Here is a 23,307-nt window from a genome sequence, read left to right on the forward strand (position 1 = left end):
CTGGGCCTGTAAGGACCTTGGTTTCCAGAATGACCTCTTATTTTGAGATAAGGCACAGAGAGACTGAGAAGAGGCAAGAGTGAGGCCCAGGCCAAGTAACACTTTGTACCCGGGTACCCCACGTCCCTCACCCTTGTCCAGGCTCTGGCTTAGAGATTTGCCAAGGGAAACAGCAAGTTGGCAGCATCAAGGGGACTAGAACCTGGGTCTGCTGACCCCTAATCCCATGTTCTTTGCCCACATTGGACACCTTTATGCAACTAGGCTGTCTAGAAAAGGAACCCTTGGTAAGACCTGGGATCCCAAGCACAGTTTTCCTTTCAAAGTCATTATTACGTGTTTTATTTAGGAGATTTGGGGAGGAGGGCAAACTTGAGTACGTGACAGAATCAAAGAATGATCCTGCTTTCTGCTCTCTTGAAACCAGACGTTGCAAACTAGATAGACCCCAGACTATGTTGCACCCACAGATGAGTTTTTTCAATCCTATTATTTTTTTAATTGAAATTAGCATCTCATATTTTAAAATTATAAAATTTTTCCTAAAAGTACAGATGCCCAGCTTTGGGTTTCCGGTAAGCCAGAAGCACTGGCAGCCCTGGGCTGCATTTCTGCATTGTGACGTCAGTTGTGGCTAAAGAGCACATTCCCTCCTTAGATGGGATGCGTAGACTCTACTTTCCCACCGACCTCCATTCATCTCAGCTACCTGCCAGCCCAGGTGGCCCCTGCTGTAATCCACCCAAGAAGCAAGGACACACTGCGTGTGCCAGCATGGTGCCAGGGGCCAGAGACAGTAAAGCTTTAGAAGAGCAGATTCTCTGACAGATCAAACTCCAGAGGCCAGAGCTTACCAGAGTTGTTGAATGGACATGTATAAGCAGAACCAAGTGACGTAGAGTCCGGGACTCCCAAACTGAGCAAGGACACCACAGAAGCAAGCAGGAATCTTGTGCCGCATCTTCCAGAAAGCTCTTCTCATGAGTTGAACTAGCCTCCAAATTCCCTTTGATTTTAAAGCACTTGTCATTGGGTCTGTGCAATTGATGAGAATTGAGATAAACAGCCCCTACCCAGTTTCATGTTCCCTGGACCCCTTCATCACCCCATGTACTGAGCTCCTTCTTAGCCCACATTTAGAGAAGAGCAATTCAAGAGTTAAAGCAGTGGTGGGTGGGAATTGACCAGACTTCTCAGGTAGATATTCAACCACATCCAGGCAGGTATAACATGGCCTGACCCCAAACCCCACTCGTAGACACAGAAAAATGGAGAAGAAAGTCCTTTGCTGGTGTAAGAAGGAGGCGGGGACAAGAAATTAACAATAGTCCTAATACCCAGATCAGGGTGTGCTCACTCCTGTAGCATGGGGTTGTTGTCCTGGCTGAAGGGTGCTGAACGTTGGGTGTAAGGACACTCATAGACCTTGTCGGCCCAGTACAGAAAACCCAGAGCTTTATACAAACGGAGATCTATCCTCCACTTCAACTGAGCTTCCTCTGAACATGGAACTGGATGCTCTGATTAACAAATAATAATTATTGTTTTTTTTAAGATTTTATTTATTTATTCGACAGAGAGAGAGACAGCCAGCGAGAGAGGGAACACAAGCAGGGGGAGTGGGAGAGGAAGAAGCAGGCTCCCAGCAGAGGAGCCTGATGTGGGGCTTGATCCCAGAACGCCGGGATCACGCCCTGAGCCGAAGGCAGACACTTAACAACTGAGCCACCCAGGCGCCCCAACAAATAATTAATAATAGCATATAATACAATGGTTTTATAACAATGATTAGTATAGTCACTATAGATACTATAATTACTGTTACAGCCTCCAATTCTTAGTGTCTGCTCTCTTCCAGGGACTATGACAGACTAGAATGCGGCCTTTTATGTAAATCCTCACCACAACCTTACAAAGTAGAGCCTCTTAATCTCATTTTTCTAACGAGGAAACCGAGGCTCAGAGAAGCTAAATGACTCGCCCAAAGTGCCCCTGGCAAGTACCTGGGCCTGCTCTTCAAGTCGCAAATCCAGCTCTGCCTGGTATTTGAGCCCCTGCACTTCACTGCTCTGCTACAAAAAATTAAAATTAAAAAATGCATTCTGGAGCATACATACCAGAGAAACAATTATATGCATTAGTAAGATTACCGGCTGTTATAAATGCCCACCATGATTCAGGAATGATCGTTCTTCTTTTTGAAAAGTTGACCCACAGGGTGCTCAGATCTAAACCTGTGACCTCAGCTTAATCAGCATTACATCTGATTCCACAGAACCACCCCAGACCTGGAGGTATAAGGCCACAGTTGCCCTTGGGGGTGTTAGAGTCCTCCCATAGGACTGGCTGCCAGTCCAGCTTCACCAAACTGGGTGGTTTGGGCTTCATTTCCTCACTGAAAAATAGAAACAATAATACCAACCCCTTAGGCTAGTGTGTGGATTAAAGGAGGTACCATGGGTGTAGGTCTAGCAACTAGCAGATACCCAAGCGGAAGGCTCGCTACAACCGAAGTTGAAGGACACGCCTCTACTGTCTCACTGCCTTATTCCCAGAACCTCACACCAACCTGAAACAAAGCAGGTAGTCATTTAAAGTACATGGAACCGGGGCACCCGGGTGGCTCAGCCAGTTAAGCGTCTGCCTTCAGCTCAGGTCATGATCTCATGGTCTTGAGATCAAGCCCCAGGTCGGGCTCCCCACTCAGCAGGCAGTCTGCTTCTCCCTCTGCCCCTCCCGACCCCTCCTTTCTCCCCCCTTCCTCCCCCAGCCCCGCCCTCCAGGCTCGGGCTCTCTCTCTCCCTCTCTCTCAAATAAATAAACTCTTTTTAAAAAATAAATAAATAAAGTACATGGAACCAAATTCAGTTGAAATTAACTATCCAAATGGAAACCTACTCCACCCCAGTCTCCAGACTCTTTGTTACGTTTCAGTCCTGAATAGAACTAAGATTGTGATTGCCCCAAAATTATTTTAAATAATGATGTAGTATTTTACTGAAACAGCACATTTCTCACATTACCTTTGTTTTTTTTATTCCTCCAGCTAAATGATGATATTGTTTTATTACCTATGAACAAAATTAGAGCCATAGTGAAAAGTGGTGTTTTCTAACAGACAAGACTCATTTTCATTTATTTACAAGGTATTTCACCTGGGTTTCTCTGGGAGCTGAAAACATTTGTTTCAACAGAATTTGGAATCAGGGTATTTAGTCACAACATAGTTTTGAATATAGAACTGTCACTGCCTAATGAAAGTCTTAAAATATTTCCAGAATATGATTTTTTTTTTGGTACTGTGCTACAAATTGTGATTTTTTTCAGGCAATCAGAATTAAAATTGCACTTTGTGGAAGGTACCAGTAACTTCCATTCAGCCCCCAGGACCCTAGGAAAGGAACTAGGTTTTCTATAAATGTTCTCATGGGTCATACAACACACACCCCTCCATCATAGTCACCCAGGCTCAAGGCTCAGTCATAGCCATGTTCTTAAAATGGCTAGCTTGGTTTTGAGAACATCACCTTAAGGAAAAAGTGAAACTTCCTTTGAAATATAGGATAATTTTTTCCATTTAAATAAGCAGCACTTTAACAGTTCAAGTAGCTAGAATTGGTGTGGGGGAAGGTATTCCAGTGGTTCCCATTTGATTGCACTTTCTTGTTAATTGAAGTCCTGTTTAGTCTCTGAATTGAAAATGCGTTGGTGTGCAGTCCTGGGTTAAGAGGTACGGTGAAGGTCGTTGACCTGTTCTTGAGCAGAGGATCTGTGAATCAGTAGGACTCCCATTATCAACTGCTCCTGTGAGTAGCACTTAGGTGAAATCAGGTCATGGAAGTCTTACTGTTCACAGGGGCCACAGACTCCAGCCACCAAGTCCCTAGGCTGAAATTCTGGCTTGACAAACTAGGTTTGCTTTGTCCCACCTACGACAAACCAGAAAAATAATCTAATCTTTGAAAAAAAGGTTCCAGAGCGTTTCTTCTTGGGGGCAAGATGAGGCCAGTAGGGAAATACCACAAAGCTACCAAATGCACACAGGGGTCAGTTCACTCCCAAAAGGGAGCTCCTACACCAGTTTGCAAGTGCACTCCTGTGCCGATGGCCAGCCTCTATCCTTTCTCTGTCCCCTGGCAGCAAGCAATGGCTTCAGTGACCAGTATTTGAGCATGTCCAAGGAGTATCTTGCCCGTGTTCAGCTCTCATCTCATGGCTCTCAAAGGTCTCCAGGCCAGGGAGCCGTGACTCCTCGAAGAGCCGAACCTACCCCTTGCTCAACCTCCACTTCCATCCAGGATGCAGAATATCGTTTGGCTCAGCTCACCTGTGGCCAAGAGTCCATAACTCTGCAGAGCTGTGTCCTGAAAGTCAAGGTCCTAGGAACTCAAGCAGGAAATTGACCCCTTCCTGCTAGCTGGCTCTGTGGAGGGGGGGATGGCACGGGGAAGACATGGAGACGCGGTGCTTGGGAGAATCAGAACATCATCGCTCCCTTTCTCAGCTTCCATTTCCTATCTGCGAAGGGGCTTAGAAGCAAGGGATCACTGGTGAGGCGGAAGGACAGAGGGAATCTGACTCTGTTTCTCCAACAGCGTATTTGGACTTACAGAAGCTCCAGAGTGCCCATTCCCATTTGACTTAAAACTAAATCAGAGCACCCCAACTATTGGCCCATAGTTAATTGAAAACTTCAGATATGGAGTTGAATGTTTTTTAATTGTTTTAGTTTTCACAGTGTTTTTAAAAAAGTTAGAATTAGTTGCCAATGTTTAAAACGCAGGTAATTTTATTTTGAAGTATATAATTTCAACGTCCCCGGAGTATCTGGAAGCTGTGGCAATCTGGGCACGCATGTGCCTCCAATTATTTAGAGCAGTGCTGTCTCATAGGACTTTGTGTGATGCAGGAAATGCTTCTTATCTGTGCAATCCAGTATGACAGCCACTAACCACAGTGCGACTCTTGAGCACTTGAAGTGTGGTTCATACAGCCGAGGAACCAAACTTTTATTTAATTGTAATTGATCTAAATTGAAATCACTGCCTTTAGCTCACGGCTACCTTATTGGACATCGCAGGTTTAGAGCTGAGGGGCGAGTACGGCATTGGGACGGGAATGGCCCTCTGCAAATCCCCACAGCTCACACCAGGCCTGCTTTCCTGCTTGCTTTGTTCCAGACCACTGGGGCCGGTTCACATTCATTAAGACGCGCATTTAAACAGTGTATTTTCTGAAGTTAAATACTTTGAGGTATCTGCCACTCCCCTCACCCTCCACTCTGCCCTTTCTCTTTCTGAATTTAACTATTTGAATCTTGTACCTGCAAAAGACCTATTTTTATTAAAACCCAGGAGTATGATTATTAAAACTGTCTCCCCTCAAGTGAAACCCTCTCTCTGTGAGAATTAGTTTCCTGATCCCAATTATTCACTTCTTTCAGCCTTGCAAATCACTTCCACAAAGTCAACTGGGTAGGAAAATCACTCCCATGTCTGGACCCGTCCCCTCTCCGTACATAAGCTAGAGATGCGACAGCTAGTTAGGGAAGCAAGCCCATTAACCCCACAGAAGCTGAAGCTTTATTTTCATAAAGAGAAAAAAAATGAGGTGACCCTGCAAAACTTTTCAAATGCAGTGGGGGTTAGTCGTGATTTTCAGAGTTTGGCCAGATGTCCTATCTTTATACAAATCTAGGCATCCACCACCCTTCCCACCGCTGTCTAGAAAACTGTTCCCATTCCAGAATTGCCATTTTAGAGCCAGCACCAGCCCAGTGGGAATGAAAGCGTATAAGTAGCCTGGAAAGACCCTAGAGGTCAACCAGTCCCACCGCTTCATTTTAAGAGAAAGGAACTCCCCCAGAAGGGTGAGTGACTTACACGTAGCCATAGAAAAATTTCACAGAAGAACCAAGCCAGAAGACAGGTCCATTGACTGTCTGGTGCTCTGTATTGCCGTATACCTTTCCCCTGTATTAGCAGAAGGGAAACAAATAATAGTGAAGCCAGCCTCTATGCCCCATCCAGCCCATCATCTCTTAATCTCTAGCATTTTTCCGGAAAGAACAGCGTAGGTTCAGTAGCCCAAGTAAACTGTGTCTAGTTCCCTGAGAGAGCCCCTCTCTTGCAAATATCAGAGGGTAGACCTGGACCTTGCCAGCATCTCAGCCCAGGAACAGAGCCTCATGCACCCTGTGGCTCAGTTCGGAACTGTACATAAGGAATAACTTGCAAGTTTAGCCACAGGGCTGATGCACCGTGTGTGGAAAGCTGGCAAGAGCACGCCTGCCTGGTGGGACCCAGCCTGACCCTTAGAATCTTTCTCAAGATTCTTTGTCTCCAGGTAATGATAGTTGGGGAGGGCGGAGGCGGGGGGACTTGAATAATTTTCTATCATTTAAGATAGTTCATTTGAATAGTAGTTTCCTGGTGGCTGCCCTCCCAGAGATGCATTATGGAAGGAAGATGCCAACCACATTTCACCATTAACATACTTTGATTTCATATATACATACATACATATGTATATACACACATACATATAGAGAGCTCAATTTTCATATACAGACATATCTCAAAGTGTGTTATATATGTGATATGTTGAATATACATATTTGATGTATATGTGATACATATGTGATAGATATGATTCAAATTGTTAAACTGATCTTTTTGGTTCAGAGATTAAAAACTGGCATCTGCAAGCCAAATCCAAGTTATTTTTCGTTTGTAACTTTCATTCCTTAAAATGATTTAATCACCAATATTAAAAAACCAGCAGACTTCGCATAAAAATTCTAGATGTCTGGCTTTCTCTTAAAAAAAGCAAAAAGGAACAGCAGGCAGCAGGTGAACCCACATTCCAGCATAGCAACAGGCCTTTGAAACGAGAAGTGACGATCCCAGGAGGCAGAGCTGGGTTTACTGCGGACCCCATGCAACCCGCTTACTCAGGTGTAAAACCTGGCTCCTGCAGGCAATTGAGTTTGTACTCCTGGATCGGCCCAGGCGGCTGTTCAGAGTAGAAATTTATTTTTATGAAAAGATGCCAAAAGCATGACCCTTCATATCCTGAAACTCATCCACCCATGCAGTAAATATTTATTGAGTTGTCCTATGTGCCAAACACTGGGCAAGGCCCTGCCTATACAACAGGGCGCAAAACTGGCGTGTCCTCTGTTCTCTTAGTGTACTCGTTAGTGGACTTTGAAAAACTTCCCCCTTCTTCCTCTCTTACGAGCTGAAACGCAGCTGAGGGGGAAATTGTCCTTTGCCCCCCCCCCCTTGACTGCACACTCGCCTGTTCAGTTATGTAAGGTGGAGGTCATTCTTCCATCCTCAGCCCACTGCAGACATCTTGGCAAGCTGGCAGCTTCCTGATTTCTAAATAATGTAGTAGACAAGATTGATCGTCCAGGTTCCCAGCCCATGGATGACGAAACAAAATCGGGAGAGGCCACTCATTCATGTTGTCGTTGAAGGTACATTTTACAATTAAATTGGTCATTGGGAGGCAGTTGAATCATTCTGAATCACCACCAGGCAGTGTCTGTGATGATCTCAAAAAATGAGTAAGGAGTTCTTCAGAATCAAGGGACCGAAAACACTGGAGCTTCAGGAATGCCTACCCTACTGGGCAGCTGGCTGAGCGACGGCAGGGCTTGAAGATTCATCTTTCTCTTTTGATCTCCCACTTTCTACATTTATTTTGGAGACATCTTTTTTTTTTTTCCTTTTAACACCGAGGCTCTGCTGGGTAGAAGGAGATGGGATTCTGCCTGTCACAATATGAATATATAATGAAGGGAGAGCCAAAGACAAGCCCTTTTGTTTAGGAATCCGTATCATCAAAGACTCAAATTGGCAGCTGATTGTTTTTATTTATTTCTGTAGGTTTTACATGACACCTGGAGACCATTTAAAATGTTACTTGGCGGTGCGAGGTCTGTGTTTAAAAATAACGCTCACCCAGTGCCAAATCACTTTAGAGTCGGGTACAAATATTGAGACAAAAACCCCAGCTGTTATTGCTTTGGCTGCTAATTTGAGGTGTCAAATGAGAGCTCGCCTGCTATACGTCAGTGAATAAGGCCCCTTGTGAGATCATTATGTTTTCTAACAGTTGAGAGTAATGGACTAATCAGTGCAGCATCAGTTGGTTTCATTATATGCCCACACAATGGTTATGAGCTTTAATTTAAACGGTCCGCAGGGAGATCAAGGAAATCAGTAAGAAGCGGCACCCAGGATAGTCTCGGGGAGCAGGTAATGTGCCCGAGGTGGCTTCCCACCCTCCTTTCTCCTCTCTCCCTCCGTCCTTCCCATTCTCCTGCCCCATCTGCCCTCAGGGCCTGACTACCTGCTCCAGGCAGCCCAAAGATGAGCTTTGCTTATTAGGAAGCAGATCTGTGTTCTTGGTTCTGCGGGGTATGCTTAAAAATTCCAACCAACCGACCCAACAGTAAGGGCAGCTTCTGGCAACGCTTAGACTCGTTTAGGCAAAGCTTGACCTCAGAAGGCTCTAAAACCGAATCACCCGCTGTCCCATGTAGCCTCACCCACCGCCCTCGCTCTCCGTGCTGAGCTCTCTGTTGTGCGGACAAGAGGAGGGTCAGGTAATGCTACCGCTGCCTTTGAGCAGCCTTGGCGGTGAGGCAAACACCATCGTCCCCCGCCACGTGGAAGTCTGGGAGGGCTGAGAGTAACACTGGCCTCTAGGACTCAGCTCGGCCTTGGGGAAGACATGGAAATTGGACAGCCAGCATCTGTCAGACAATCCTGTCAGAGACAGTTTTGGGGAATGGTAAAAAATACAGGCCCTGGTATCCCACCTCCCTATATTTGAACATGGGCTCCACAACTTTACAGGTGTGATCAGAGCAGATCTCTCCAGGCTCCAAAATGGAAAGGTCTACCTCAGGATTGTTGGGAGCATTAAATGAGATCATGTGTGAAAAGTGCTCAGCCCGGTGCCAGCACATAGTGAATCCTTAGTAGTTAGTATCAGTGTTGTTACTGCTCTTACTGACATCTTTACTGGAAGATCTTGGCAAGCTCACCTCAAAGCAATATACTTTACTAGTCTCGCTGATGAGAAGGCAGAGAGTTCATGGCAGAACCTATAACATTCAGTTAAGATTTTCTCAAAGGATGCATCATTGTACATTCTTCCTGATTCCTGGAATTTCCTAGAGCCCCCAGCCAAAGCGGAACATTGTGCCGCTGGGTGATAGGAGGGGAGCTTCCTCCAGAAATGACAGAGTCGTTGAGTTGGGGAGAGATTTGGGGTTGGGGGAAAGACTTGGGGATGCCTCCCTTAACCTCAGTGGGCATTCGGTGTGTGCAGCCACGTCCACAAAGCGACATCACCTACACACATTATAATGGACTGAGCCAGCCAACGCATTCATATTCCCAGGATCTGGGAGCATGTGGAAGGGCCTGGTCATCAGTAATAGGCCTTGATTCCTGGGGCCCCGGTGGCTGTCAGTCAGCGGCCACCAAGCAAGACCAAGACAAGCCAGCCCTGCTTTGACATACAGGCCAGAGAAGAGAGCAGACACCCAGAGCACCCTCAGTCTCCTTCCCCTCTCCCTGTCCGAGCCAGCAAGATGGAGAGGCAGCAGTGAGCCCCCAGCCCCTCCCTTTGAGGCCACAGCTTCCAGAATCCCCCTGTGCTTCTCATTCCCCAGACCAGCTGTTTAGATCCTTCCTGCAGGGTCCGGCCACAGTACTTGCTCTCAGCTGCTCCTCAGAGAATGCTGGCGCCTACTTTGGTCTGTGTCTGCCCCTGTGAATTCCATACAGGCCCTGTTGGAGAAGTTCCATCTTCGGGGCTTAGAGGGCTGGCCACTGGATGCTGGCATTTGTCAGTACCGGTCAGGGCACCTCCAAGCTTGCTCGAGAAAGACATTCTGCTGCCGTGGCTGCTGACGACTCACCAAGAGTCTCCTTCCTGGGGCGTGTTAAGGAGGGAACCACCTTATTTACCTACACTACCTACACGTAAGGAACGATCAACCTGCCTCGAGACAAGGGATGAACGGGCCGATCTTCCAAGAGGGCTTATCCGACCTGAGGAGTCTGGATGCCCACCTGTGCGGAGGGGAAGCGGAGGGGCTCGAGGAGTGTCCCAGGAAGGCTGGCACGCTGGGAGTCTGCAGTGGCACTTACTGTGGATGCAATTATGTGATACATGCTCACAGATAATATTGCTGCATTAGAGCCAATTACATAGTGTTATGGACACACAACACGCAGATTACACCCAGAGCCAAGAAAGCACAGAGTGATAAAGCGATGGCCTAATCGGAGGAGACAGAGGGAAATGTCAGCCTTATTAAGGTTGCCAGGGTGGTGTGGCTGCAGCTGGACTTAGCTTCTCCAGACCAAAGATGGCTATCTTGAGGGCTGTGAGGGCGAGCCACACTTCACCACTCAGCAGAGAACAGCGGGGAGCTGGGGGCAGATGCCAAGTTGGAGCTTTCCAGGGGCGATTGCAGCAGCCTCCATTGAGGGCAGTGCACTATCGCAGAACTTGGGCCTCTTTCTAAGCAGGGAAACACCATGCCCTCCACAGAAGAGACTTTCGGTGCCAGAGTCAGCGAGAAGGTAGCCGATAAACTGTCCTCTCTATTCTTAGCTTTTTCTCTGCTCAGTGGTTTTCAAACTTGAGCTTGCATGAGAATACTGCGACGGGTCTGTTAAAACACACAAGACTGGGACAGAGCTGCTGCTTCAGTAGGTCTGAGTGGGGCCTGAAGATTCACACGTCCAGCAAGTTCCCACATGATGCTGCAGGTCTGGGGACCACACTTGGAGAACCGCTACCCAAGTTCATTCCACACCCAACCCAAGGTGGATTCACCTGCCCTGTCCCTCAAACGGGGCCTTCTCTTTGGCTCTGATTTTTTCACAGCATTGTAGGTTCGGGAAGCAGGGGGACCCATCTTCCAGTTGGGACTGGGATGCGGGCCAGGAGTGTGGATTCCAGAGTTAGACCACCTGCTTTTGATTCCCAGCCCTACCAGTTACTACTTGGGCTTTCCTACCAGTGTTTTGAGAGCTTCTGCCCTAATCCCCTCATCTTACCGAACAGTTATGCCGCTTGCCCAGCACATCACAGATAATTACTGACAAAGGCAAGACTGGAGCTTCCCAGTTCTACGGTAACCAGGATCGGCAAACATTTTCTATAAAAAGGCAGATGTCACTATTTTAGGCTATGCTAGCCCTTCGGTCTCTGTCGTGTCTACTCGGCTGTTGTAACGCAGAATCAGTAGCCATAGACAACGCATGAATGGGTGGGTAAGACTTTATTTACAAAAACAAGCTGTATTGGATGGGATTTGACTTGTGGGCAGTAGTTTGTCATCCCCTGGAACAGACCCGTATGGGCACAACTTCCTCGTGCACTCTTCAGTACTGGAGAGCCCTTGTCTTGTCACAGTACCACGGTATTTAGCTGAGAACACAAGCACATTTGTTCAGGGTACCGAGGTTCTATTTGTGTTCCCCAGGAGCAATAAATTCCTTAGTGCCCCGGGGAAAAAGTTTAATACCCTTCTTCTGGTGCTCACCATTGAGAGAGAATGGGATCCATTGGTAGAAGCAGTATCGTCCACATGGGTCATTTTAATATGGAAAATGATCCTTCTTCATTAAACATTTGTGTTCTGATAATGACAAAACAGAAGAGTGATTGCACAGTATATAGGTCATCCTTAGTCTCAATATACAGTCTAACAGGTAAGGGTTTTACATGGCAAGTAGGCAGACTGTCTTTAAATCTCATGGGGGGCGGGGGAATGGCCTTATTTCTAGTGTATACTGAAATGCCCATTTAGTTGCTTGTGATGGTGCAGAAGTTGGGGGGGGGGGCAGCGTGCAGAGTAGTTCCGAAGTCTTATAGAATTAATTTGACCCTGAGATTGATCTTGACACCTGATGGGAAATCTTGAATTGGGAGCATTTATTTGGAGAAAAACCTCCAACCTGGGTGACTTGGAGTAAACTGTGTTTTCTGAAAGTAGCTCCGAAGGAGCAGAGCAGGGAGGTTGGAGCTAGACTGTGGAACTGGCAGAGCTCCTCCAGGAGCTGGAGGTAAATAAAACAAGGTGATGAGGTCCCCGCAGCTTCGGCTGGGCCAGCCATCCAGCGGTGGGTCATTGTCACACCCAACCGTTTACTTTCCTGTTGGTCCATTTTCAAGAAGTGTACAGAACAGGCGACACTTGTGCAGTTCTGTCTAGCTCTGGGCTCCAGGATGGACGTAACAGAGAGCGTCCCTGCTGGGGCAACGAACTGGCCCGGAAAACAGGAGGCAGTGGGTATGTTGGGAGAAATTGTGGTGTAAAGAAAGAACAGTGGTTCCCGAACCCCCCAGGAGCTCGTGTGCTACCCTGGGCATCCCTTCATAGCCTCAAGTCGCTCACCTATAAGATGGGGATAAGAATTCCAACCCCAGAGTTCTACAGATATCAAATGAGGTGAATGTGAAAGCATATTGTAAACCATAAAAGATTAAAGGAACACAGTTCCTGAGTGTTGCGCGTGAGCCAGACCGTGTGCTCACAAGTGTGCTTTGTTTCAGGGCATGGTGGTGACTGGATAAGGCCCCTCTTTCCAAAAAAAAAAAGGCCACGTCCTCATCCCAGGAGCTCAGGAATGTTACCTTATCTGGCAAAAGGGACTTTGTAGATGTGACTAAGATAAGGATCTGAGAGGGGCAGGTTATCCTGGATTATCTAGTTAGGCTCATAAATGTCCTCACAAGCCTCCTCAGAACGGGGAGGCGGGTCATGGTGGACAGTGGGAGATGTGACAACAGAATCAGGAGGTCGGAGTACTGCAGGAAGGGACCACAGGCTGAAGACAAGCAGCAAAGGACAATGAAACACTCTCCTCCTGATGCCTCCAGAAGAAACGAGGTCCCGTGAACCCACATTAGACTTCTGACCTCCAGACTGTGTTGCTTGAAGCCACAAAATTTTTAGTAATCTGTTTTCCTAGCAGGAGACAACCAATCCAGGGGTCATTCCTGGAGTCTGACTTGCTTCCTCCATGAAATGGAGGTGATCACAAACGCACCTATCTCATAGGGCGTTGGCAGCAATTAAATGAGATGGTGCAAGTAGGACCCTCAGCCCAGTGCCTGCCTGGCACACAATAAGCTCCCAGCTAATGTTGGCAGTTATTAGTATCATCGTATTAAATCACCACTAAAGCTCTATGAGATTGGTGCTATTATTACCTCCGTGTTAAAGGGAGGAAACCTAATGAGATTAAGAGAACTTACTCATGGCTGCACGGGCTGTAAGTGGCAGAGCCAGAATCTGAACCAGGTCTCTACCTTCCAGGCACATGCTCCCCAACGTTGCTCCACTGTGTGCGGTTTATGACACCACCACCTCCATTGCAAGCCGGCTACTGAGAGGTGCAAGAACCAGGTAGAGCCCCATGCTCCATGCGTGGGCACAAACCACCAAGACTGGAGAGCGAATAAATCTGGGTTTATCAGGGAAACAAACCTGTAGCTGCCATGGAGATTGGCATCCAAGAGGTCAGCAGCCCTCTGTCATCCCCGGGCTGGCCAGCCCCACGCAGCAAATCAGGAAAGTCTGAATACTGTGTTTAGTCATTTTGGTTCTGGAATAATTGCTATTATCGTAAATGTTTTATAGCCCTCATTACAGCTCACATTTAAATATCAGTGTAGTAATACATTAATAAGTCATTGCTGCCGGACTACTGCCGGATGCAGTTACGCTCGAGCCCTGCATATAACTGCACTGTGTATTCAGCTCAGTTAGGGCTGCCTGTGAGCTCAACCTGATGTGAGTGGCCGGGCAAGCTTGGAAGGAAGCCTCTTCTGCAAAGGCTTCTTGCTCTTTGCCTCTGAGAGAGAAAGGTGGTCAGATTTTCATCTGGTAGTGAGTCAATGACCCTAACAAGGTATCCGCAAAGTGTGGAGCCTAGAAGTCTGGGGCAGATAGAAAGGGAAACAAAGGCATCATTTCAGCCCCAGGGGCATTCCTTATCCAATGGAGGACTGGGGGAGCCCAGTCCCCACACCCAGGAAGCTTCCTGCCAAGGAAGTGGAGTGATAGACTCTTCGGCCTTGTCAGAGGAGATATTCTGAAGGCTTCCTGGGTGTGGGGAGATAGGATGGGTTAACCCAAACTTCATAGGAAAGATAAGCCACACGAAACAGAACGGCTACGTGACTTCAACTTCATAAAATGCTAAGTGTCTGCACGGGAACGTTGGTCAAGTGTGGAGGAAGAAGAGGCAGGCAACACAGATGTGGTCTGTGCATTCGTCTTTACCATACCAGGAGCCTAAAATGGCACTGGACGCGTGGAAAATCTGGGAGGAAGTGGGGGAGAAGTATTAGGTTCTGTGTCTTTAAGTAAACGGATTTCCTTCTGGCCTTTTTAGCCAAACAAATGCTAAGTGGGCCCTGGGGAATTGCAGGGATAGCCTGGGGCAAGGGGGTGTAATCACTGGAATCCTAGTGCAGTGGGGGGGGGGGGAGTAGGATCTGTGCAGACCCCTTGGGTGCAGTGGGTATAGGGGCCACAGTCCTAGATGAAGCTGTATTTCCACTACCATGTAGGTTGGGGTGGGGGGAAACAGGAATGACCAGGACGGAACTAGGTTCTCTCCACCAATGTCAGTAAAATGGTAGCCTCCGTTTACTGAGTATGTACTGCACACAAAGCCTTTTACCAGCCTGTGAGGTAGGTCCCATTACCTGCCTCTTTCTGCCGATGAAGAATCTGTGGTTGAGAGATGCTGATGATTTGCCCAAGATCGCACAACTAGGGCATATAAGACTCAGTGTGAATCATGTGTGGACCAGGTCGTGGGGCTGCAGTAATGCACGGGATAGAAAATGTTGGCATTTTAAGAGAAAGGCAATGTATTTACCAAGAGCCAAGGACAAAAGAAGTCTGCTTAACCAGGGAAGGCTTCCAAAGAAAGGCTTCTTCCTGGGCCAGTGGGGGCCCATGGGAGGGTGAGAGGGGTGAGCTAGTGAGAACATACTTTCAGAATAAACTGTCCGTGTAGCCCCCTGTGTTAGGCAGTATGGGCAAGGTGCAGAGCAGGGAAATTGGAGCAAGATAGTGCTAGGTTCGCATCCTGTCTCCCAAGCTCAGCAGCCAGGGGTCCCCGGAGAATTCTGTCCCGTCTCTGGAGCTCTGCTTCCCCATCTGTAGCACGAGGATAATCCTACCTAGCAGGGACGTGTGTTCTTAACCAAAATGACACGTATCTGTTTTCTTCTCTCAAAAATGAGGACAGTAATGTGTAACTGACACTGGTCGTGAGAGTTGGAGACGTCATAATGAGGCGCTCAGCACATAGTAGGATTTCAGGAAGTGATATTATTGCTCCAGGTGGGTCCTCGAGTACTGAGAGGGCAGCAGAGGGGAGGAAAGAGCTGCCTGAAAAAAAAAAAAAAAAAAGAATCAGGGATTCTCTTACCATCTGGAGATCGCCCCCTTGTCTCCAGCTGCCCCTTAGCTATTGACTTATGATCCTTTTGGCAGTCGCACCTGTTCCTCCCCCCACCTTCCAGAAACATCTTAATGCTACCCCCCCATGCTACTTCCTTGTTAACCATTTCCCTTCTTCCTCTACCTTCACAGCACCCTCAACAACAACAACATTAGCCGCATCCTGGTCACGAGCTTCAACCACATGCCGAAGATTCGAACTCTGTGAGTAAAGGTCCCTGCTTCTGCCCCACCCTCTCCCTGTGTGCAGCCCCGTGTGCAGCGCTCTGACGGGCTAGTGAAGCCTGTTGTGCTGGCTCTGCACCTGCATCCTAGAGCAAACCCTGCCTCCTTCCACCACTGACTAAGCAGTATCGGTGAGCCACAGATGGGAGAGAGGCGTCACAGTGCCATCCACGGTTCTGAACCCCCATTCCACGGTGGACAGACTCATTTCTCTTTACCCTGGGATGGGGGAATTTGTGCATTCCACCTTGATGGAAAGTTTATTAGTGTTACATTGTCACAGAACATACACAACTGGGACGTACTGATTTACTATTTCCTGAGCTGATGTCACCTGCCATTGGCAATTCTATCATAGTGCCGTGGTCATGTTTTCCCCTCTGTGTCCCATGGAGGAGTGGGAGCCTTAGTCCCACCCACACCCAACACACTCCCCTGCTCCCTTGATGATATTCGGATAGAATGCAGGAACTTGTTCTTGACCTTTAATTTTGGGGTAGGCTCCAGCCTTTTCTGTGTACTCAGAAAGCAAATTTCCCCACAACACCCCATACAGAGAGCAGTCCGAGCGCCTTTATTACCTGGGGAGTTCCCTCTCCTCTCAACCAGAAAGCCTTCTGTAAGTTCCTCTGCCAATGGACTCTGTCGGCAAAGGGGTTCGGTTGGATGGTTTTCTTGTGTTGGTGGAACTTCATTGGTGTTTGCACTGCAGCGGAAGTGGAGAGCCAGCCCCCAAGAGCTTTCAGCTAAAATACATATAGGGCCAAGGCAAAGGGCTGGAATTCCTGCTGTGCCCTTTGTCAGCTCTGGGACCTCTGTCCTCTCCTCTATAAATGGAGGTGGTGGGGAGGATCAGATGAGATGAGACATGTGCAGTGCCTGGCACAGAGTAGAGGATAAATGATACTGACTGGTACTGTTATCGTCACTCTGTCCAGAAATCTGGACTGAAAGTTCCAAGCAACCAGCTAATCCGTGGCCCCTGAGCAACAGGGAATCCACAGAGATTTTAAAATCCTTAGAGCAGTGGTTCCTAAATGTGGGTCCCTGGACAAGCAGCATTAGCATCATGGAATGAGATTAGATCCATGAAATCAGAATCCGTGGGGGTGGGTTGTAGCAAGTCCCCCAGGAGATTCTGATGCTCATAACGTCTGAGAAGGCCTGCATGAGTGAGAGAGTGACCTTGTCTTGGGGGCAGGGAAGGAAGCAAGACCAGCGAAGCACTGTATAAAGAAACAGCGTGGATCTCCCTGAGCTGACCTGAGTTTAAAGGCGAGCTCTGACTGCCACTCACTCTGCGCAAGTCTCTTCATCTCTCGGCCCTGCAAGGACAGTGAATTCATAATGCTTGTCTCACAGTTGTGAGAGGGAGGTAGCAGGTGGAGGGCTGTGCCATGGCGCACACTCAACAGATACCAGTTACTGTGAAGAAGAATCTGGGTCCAGTGTCCATCGTTGCTCCCCATTTCTCCCTTCGATCCCGCAGCTCATAGCATAATTCCACCAAGAAAATCCATCCTTTTCCTTCCCCTTTGAGATGGGATGGTGCCGTAATGGAGTTTTAAGGAGAAAACATGGGGTCTTCAAAGATCTCTTTGAAGTCCACAGTAAGCCACGAATGAGCTGCAGAGAGCGTGCCCAGGGCTTCCGGCCAGGAAGCCGAAAGCAAGCCTCCTGGTGCAGGGCCCGCATCTCCCCAGACAGGCTGGTTGAATAGAATAAAAACGGCCCTCACCTGCCCAAACCCGCAGTCCAGCTCCCGTGGCTGCTCCTCTGTGATTTCGGCTTCCCCTCTTGTTCTCCATCTTGGAGCAGCAATAACAGAAGCTGGGCTGGGTCCACAGGATGGGGCCCGGCGGGGAGCTGGGTCTGGATCTCAGGTGCCTTGTTTGGCTGCCCCGGGTGGGCAGAAAGAAGGATGGAAGAGTTTCTTCTCCTTGTTTCTGTTGTCATCCTTCCCTGTGGTCCTGAACACTCATCTGATGAGTTCAGATCAATCAATCAATCTCATCTGTTCTCCTTGCTCTGCGCCTGCTGCCACTTTCTCTTTAGTTTAATTTCAGAGACAGCTCTGTACAGAACTCCCCAGAGACTTGCACTGACTAATCCCCCTTCGCTGTAATTAAAGTGGGGGTGGGGGGAGACGGGTGCTGGGGAAGGGGGGAAGAGGAGAGAGGAAGGAAGTCATAAATGGGATTTCTAAAGGAAAGCTTTTATATTTAATTCAGAAAGCCACATTTTATAGAAAATGAACACTGCCCCTCTCTAAAAGGATTTGCTGGAAATTTAATTTAGCGCCTGTGGCTAAAAGGCACCTTTTACAAATTGGCATTTGTATTCATTCACCTTATCTTCTGTGAAGGTGGTTTTGCCAACATGGAATATGGTGTTTCCATCAGCAAAAGATTGCAGAAATACACGCAGGAACCACCTAGGCACCTTGATGCCTGGGTGTCTCAGTAAGAACTGGTACAGGAAGGGCTGCGGGTCGGGAGCAGACAGAAGTGTGGAGCCAGTCTCCTTGTGACAGTAATAACCGCAGACATTACTTTGATGGCTAATAGTGTGCAGGGCCTTGTGCCAAGCACTCCTCATGAATCGTTTCAATCCTCACAACAGCCCTGGGAAGGGGGCACCGTTAATAATCCCCATTTTATAGATCATAACACCGAGGCCCCGAGTTAAATCACTGCCCAAAGTCAGGTCGGAAAGCACAGAGCCAATGTCAGGTTTGGGCAATTTGACATGGGAGGCTGAGCTCATTCCATTCAGCAGAAACAAAAGCAGAAGAGTGTGTACCAGGTGAGCCGAGGAAGGGGACACCAGAGCTGCCACATGGCTGAAAGGCCACTGGAAGCCAGCTCCCCCCAGGTCATTGCTATCCCAATTCACCAAAATTATGAAAAGTAAATAAAATAATTTTTCTTCTCGCTGGAGGAGATTAGGAATACTCCTAGCAGTATCCAGGCTCACGTTTCATGATCAGTGTGATTGCTTATCTTTCAATATTAGTTTTTGGGATGATACTGCTCAATTTGATCTCCCAGACATGACATGAAAGGCTGGAGCTGGGAAGAATCTGCCCGTTCAACTCTGCCAGCACTTCCGGCGGGCGAAATTCCCGCGGGGCTGGGGGATCTGAGCCTGTCCACTGCCCTGGGCTTTTGACAAGAGCCTTCAGGTGGCTTCCAAGTCAGTTGTGGTCGCCTCTTTTCCGTGGTCCCACTTGGAAGGGGAGGAATCCCCACAAAGGCAGACAGAGGGTTAGGAACCATCTGTAGGAAGGTAAGGAAGAAAGGTAGCTTGGGGCTGGCTGGCAGGGGTTGAGAAAGAACCAACCTAATGTCATCTTCCAAAAGGAAAACGTCCAACATTTTCTTATCCCAGAAATTAATCCACTTAATAAGGATCTGACTTACATAAACCCCACTTTTGTCATTCCATTGATCTCTTACCCCTGATTGGAACTGATGGGAATTTATCGACATCAATCTACCTTGTGGGTGCCTGCTCCGTGCTTCATGGGAACCCGTTTGCTCAGCTTCCACACGTCGCTGCCAAAGAAGGCAACTGCCTTCCCTCCTAGAAGCCAGACTCTCACGAGAGGACTCTGACCCTCCTGGCACACAGAAGTACCCAGCACCTCAGCCTGTGCGGCCACATTGCAGCCTGCCTCTGCTCTCCCTTGTCACTACGACTGTCACTTGTCACTGTCGCCATTTCTCTAGGCAGCCTTTACACCCAGTGGTCTATTCCTGGCCACAGATCCAACACCCCATCTCTCCCCCTCTCTCCCCCTCCCTTTCCTCGCTTTCTCTCCCTCCACCTTCTCTCCCTCCTGTCTGTCTGTCTCTCTCTCTCTTTCTCTACAACTCACTGATAGGTCAGGAAACAGAGCATTTTCACCCATGCTGAAATTTCCCAAGAAGGCCCAGTGTACAAGAGGAATTCCCTCATCTCCTTCATGTTCCTCCCCTAGTTTAGGACTGTGCCTCCCCGACCCCTGCCCACCTGCGGCCCCTCTTCCTGAAGTGCCAGATGAAGAGGAAGCAGCATAGGAGTCTGCTCTTTGAAACTCGAAGGGGAGAAGTGCTTGGGGCCTATTAGAGGCACGGTGTCTTGGGCCTAGGAGCCTATGAAAGTGTGTTCACCTTTAAAGTATCGACTCTGAAATCTAGAAGAACATTACAACATCAAAATTAATCACTTGGAAACAAAATCATAAAAATCTTTTCAAATTTTTTTTATCAGAAAAAAACCTTGCATTCTACATGGGTATGGGCTCATTTAGTTGGTCGGATATGATGGGATGTGGGACCCCCTGAGGCTGTCAAGGCCCCCCAGTGGCCCTGACCAAGGTTTGCACCCACGCCATGGCAGGAAGGCTCCGCCGGCACACACCCTTCAAGTTAGCTGCACGTGGCCAATGCTGAGCCATGCTGACTTTACGCTCAGTGGAGTGAGGTCAAGAGCCCTTCAGCACTCTGCATTTCAGGCATGGAGGTAGCCCGAGCCACTGCCTCAGGCCTCCACTCAGTATTAATCAGCTTGACACAGAGTACTTGAAAGTTGCAAGATACTGCTGGCTGATTAGCATGCCAGGATTGGGCATTTGAAATCTGCATCAGAAACCCAAGTGTGTGATAAGCTGATGTGACTAAAACTTACCTACCACCACTTCTAATGACCTAGGGTTGTGGGGAATGTGGAAATTGGAAGCCCCTGATAGAAAAACCTCAGGGAAGAAGCTGTAGAAGCCCCTAGATATCCTTAGTTTCCCCCCAGTTAATGGAAAGTCAATTCCAGTCATTTAACTAGACGGGATTCCTTTCAGAAGGAGAACATGCAGTTCCCACCAGCAACTCTCACTCACTCAGAGGCAAGAAGTTGATCTGGAGTCACACCTACTGCAGGGGGAGGCCGAAGTCTGGGAACTGGTTAGGGAGTCTCTCCAGGGGCACCTGAACCAGAATAGCAAATACACCTGGCGGAATTTAACTTGGGAAGAAGAGGAGGGCACTGTGGAGACATTGCTGTGGGCTCTGGGAGTCTGGAATGGGCAGCTCCTTATTTAAATGGGGGTGGGTAGGGGCACCTGGGTGGCTCAGTCGTTAAGCACCTACCTTCCGCTCGGGTCAGGATCCCAGGCTCCTGGGATCGAGTCCCGCATCAGGCTCCCTGCTCAGCGGGGAGCCTGCTTCTCTCTCTCTCTCTCTCTCTCTCTCTCTCTCTCTCTCTCAAATAAATAAAATCTTTAAATGGAGGTGGGTGGAGAGAAGATGCACCTTTCAAAAAGGACCCTTCCCTGCATGCCCTGCTCCCTGGGCTACTGCATACAAGCTCCCCAGCATTCCCTGTGAGGGTTCGTTCACTGGAGGGAAGAAATGAAGGAGAAAGAGTGAAGGCAATGGCAGGTCTTGGCCACAGTGCCACTATAGACTGAGGCACTGAGATTGAGGAGCTGTTCCAAGCCATCTGGAACCCAGGCTAACTACAGCACTGAAATTTGCAACCAAGTCACCTCTTTGGAGGTTTGACTTGCATCCGAACCGTTGCTTTAATAATGTCATTCTCCTCCTACATGCTGAGGCTTTCTTGAGTGGGGGAAAAAAAGGGTAGAATTACTATTAAGAAATGGGGACTTGCTCAGATGCCCCGGAGGCATCCATCGGATGTGGCCTGCATGTGAAGATAACAGTCATTTGTAGTTTGGCAATGAAAGGGCTGAGGTTCCCGTGGTAACTCACGAGTGCAGAGGGAAGTGCTTCCCTGGGCTCCTGAGGATTATCACGCCCAGCAAAGGGGCCCAGGGGTTTGGCCTGCTCTGTTCACTTCATGCTATGACAGGATCTTACCTCTGTCCCTCCCTCTCCCAGCCGCCTCCACTCCAACCACCTGTACTGTGACTGCCACCTGGCCTGGCTCTCGGATTGGCTGCGACAGCGGCGGACAATTGGCCAGTTCACACTCTGCATGGCTCCTGTGCACCTGAGGGGCTTCAATGTGGCGGATGTGCAGAAGAAGGAGTACGCATGCCCAGGTGAGCCTGCCCCACCCCTCTTTCCTCTGGACTGTCACTCACCCACCGCCGAGCCCTCCCTGACATCCCCCTGGGCATGAACCCACACCCAGCCCAGAGCTGGGTGTGGAATCTCATAGGTTCCCCAGCACTCCATAGTCACTTGGACTCTGGAGTACCCCGAAGGATTCTGAGGAAGAAGTTCCTGTCATTTAGTAAAGGAAACTGTTCAAGGAAGTCATGAATCACTTTCTGTTAAGCTTCGTAGTCCATCGATGCTAAGAAAATTAACATGTGTTAAGTACATTGTTTAGCATTTCCTAAACACATGCCTATTGTCTAATTGCTCATAGAAATTGAGAGACAAGTTAATGGAGGTGGTGGGGTCAGCCTCCTTGGCTGGAAACCCTAGCTCTGCCCCTTAGTAGTGTGTGACTTTGGCAAGTTACCACATGTCTGCAGAATGGAAAAATCATAGTACATAACTCTAGGGATGGGTGGGAGGATTAAATGAAATAATGCATAGAAAGCACTTAGCATAATACACAGCACTTGGTAAGAGCTAATAAGTGGAGCTTAATTATTATAGTTTAGCGGGCCCACAAAATGTGCTGAGCAAACATAAGAGTTTGATCTGTGGGTAATTGAAGTGTAATAGGAGCACAGGCTGCGTAGTACAGAAAACAGAACTGTGCAGACAGAACAGAAGGCCGCGCAGACCTCCAGGGACGGGAGGCAGCTTAGTGACCCAAGATCTCCCCAGAGGATGTAGTGGCTTTTAAACCGAGTCCTCAGTTCCAAGCTTGCTTATTTGTTTTTACTTTTCATTGACACTCTCCACTCCTACCAACGCCCTCCTTCTGGTGGCAAAGCAGTAGAGCTAATCCCTGAATTGCCTCAAAAACCAAGTCTTCAGTTGAGGAGTTTCTCACGGGGTGTTCCGATTTCCATAAACCCAGTGCTGGAACGGGGGCCAGTGCCTCTGAAGGCTGATCTTAGGGGCTTGGCCTGCAGGAAGGAGGAAGCACTGGGATGGGAGGGGAGGGACTGCATACCTCACATTTCTTGACCATTGGTGTTTTCAGAATTGAAGGCAGCTGGGAGGCCCACGTGTGCTGCAAACGGGCCCCCTTCCGCTGGTAGGCTGCATTGGCAATATGGAAGATTTTTTTTTTTTTTTAATTCAACTTCATCTCGCTCCCTGCCGCTCTCTCTTGTCATGTTACTACTTCGTCAAGTTATTTATTATCCAAAAACATTTTAACATGTCTCAGAGCAGTACCTTAATAATTTCCTATAGACGCCCACTTAGAAATCACTTCCCGTCAAACACATATAATAAAACCGTTTATCACACAGGCACCCAACTCACATATACTGACTATAATTACAGTAATTATTAGGCAAAGAGTACAATATCGGCATAAGTGCCAGTGAAAGAAATAATTATAGAGTGCAGGAGTCATCCAAGAGCTAGTGAGAAAAACTAATTAGAGAGAATGTTAAAACACATCATTATAGGTGGGTGCCAGGCTTC

The 23,307-nt window shown here is 48.2% G+C and overlaps 1 protein-coding gene across 1 annotated transcript in view; it reads left to right on the forward strand.

Moving 5' to 3' along the window:
- Positions 1-23,307, forward strand: part of SLIT3 (slit guidance ligand 3) — a 585,386-nt gene that overhangs the window by 435,384 nt on the left and 126,695 nt on the right. Inside the window, exons 7-8 of the mRNA XM_045792074.2 lie at positions 15,656-15,727; positions 21,628-21,791. Of these exons, the coding sequence (XP_045648030.1) occupies positions 15,656-15,727; positions 21,628-21,791 (236 nt within the window). The remainder of the gene's footprint in view (positions 1-15,655; positions 15,728-21,627; positions 21,792-23,307) is intronic.

This window comes from Ursus americanus, chromosome 15, assembly GCF_024610735.1.
Source record: "Ursus americanus isolate L20-20 chromosome 15, mUrsAme1.1.p, whole genome shotgun sequence".
In the NCBI taxonomy this organism is placed as follows: Eukaryota; Metazoa; Chordata; class Mammalia; order Carnivora; family Ursidae; genus Ursus; species Ursus americanus.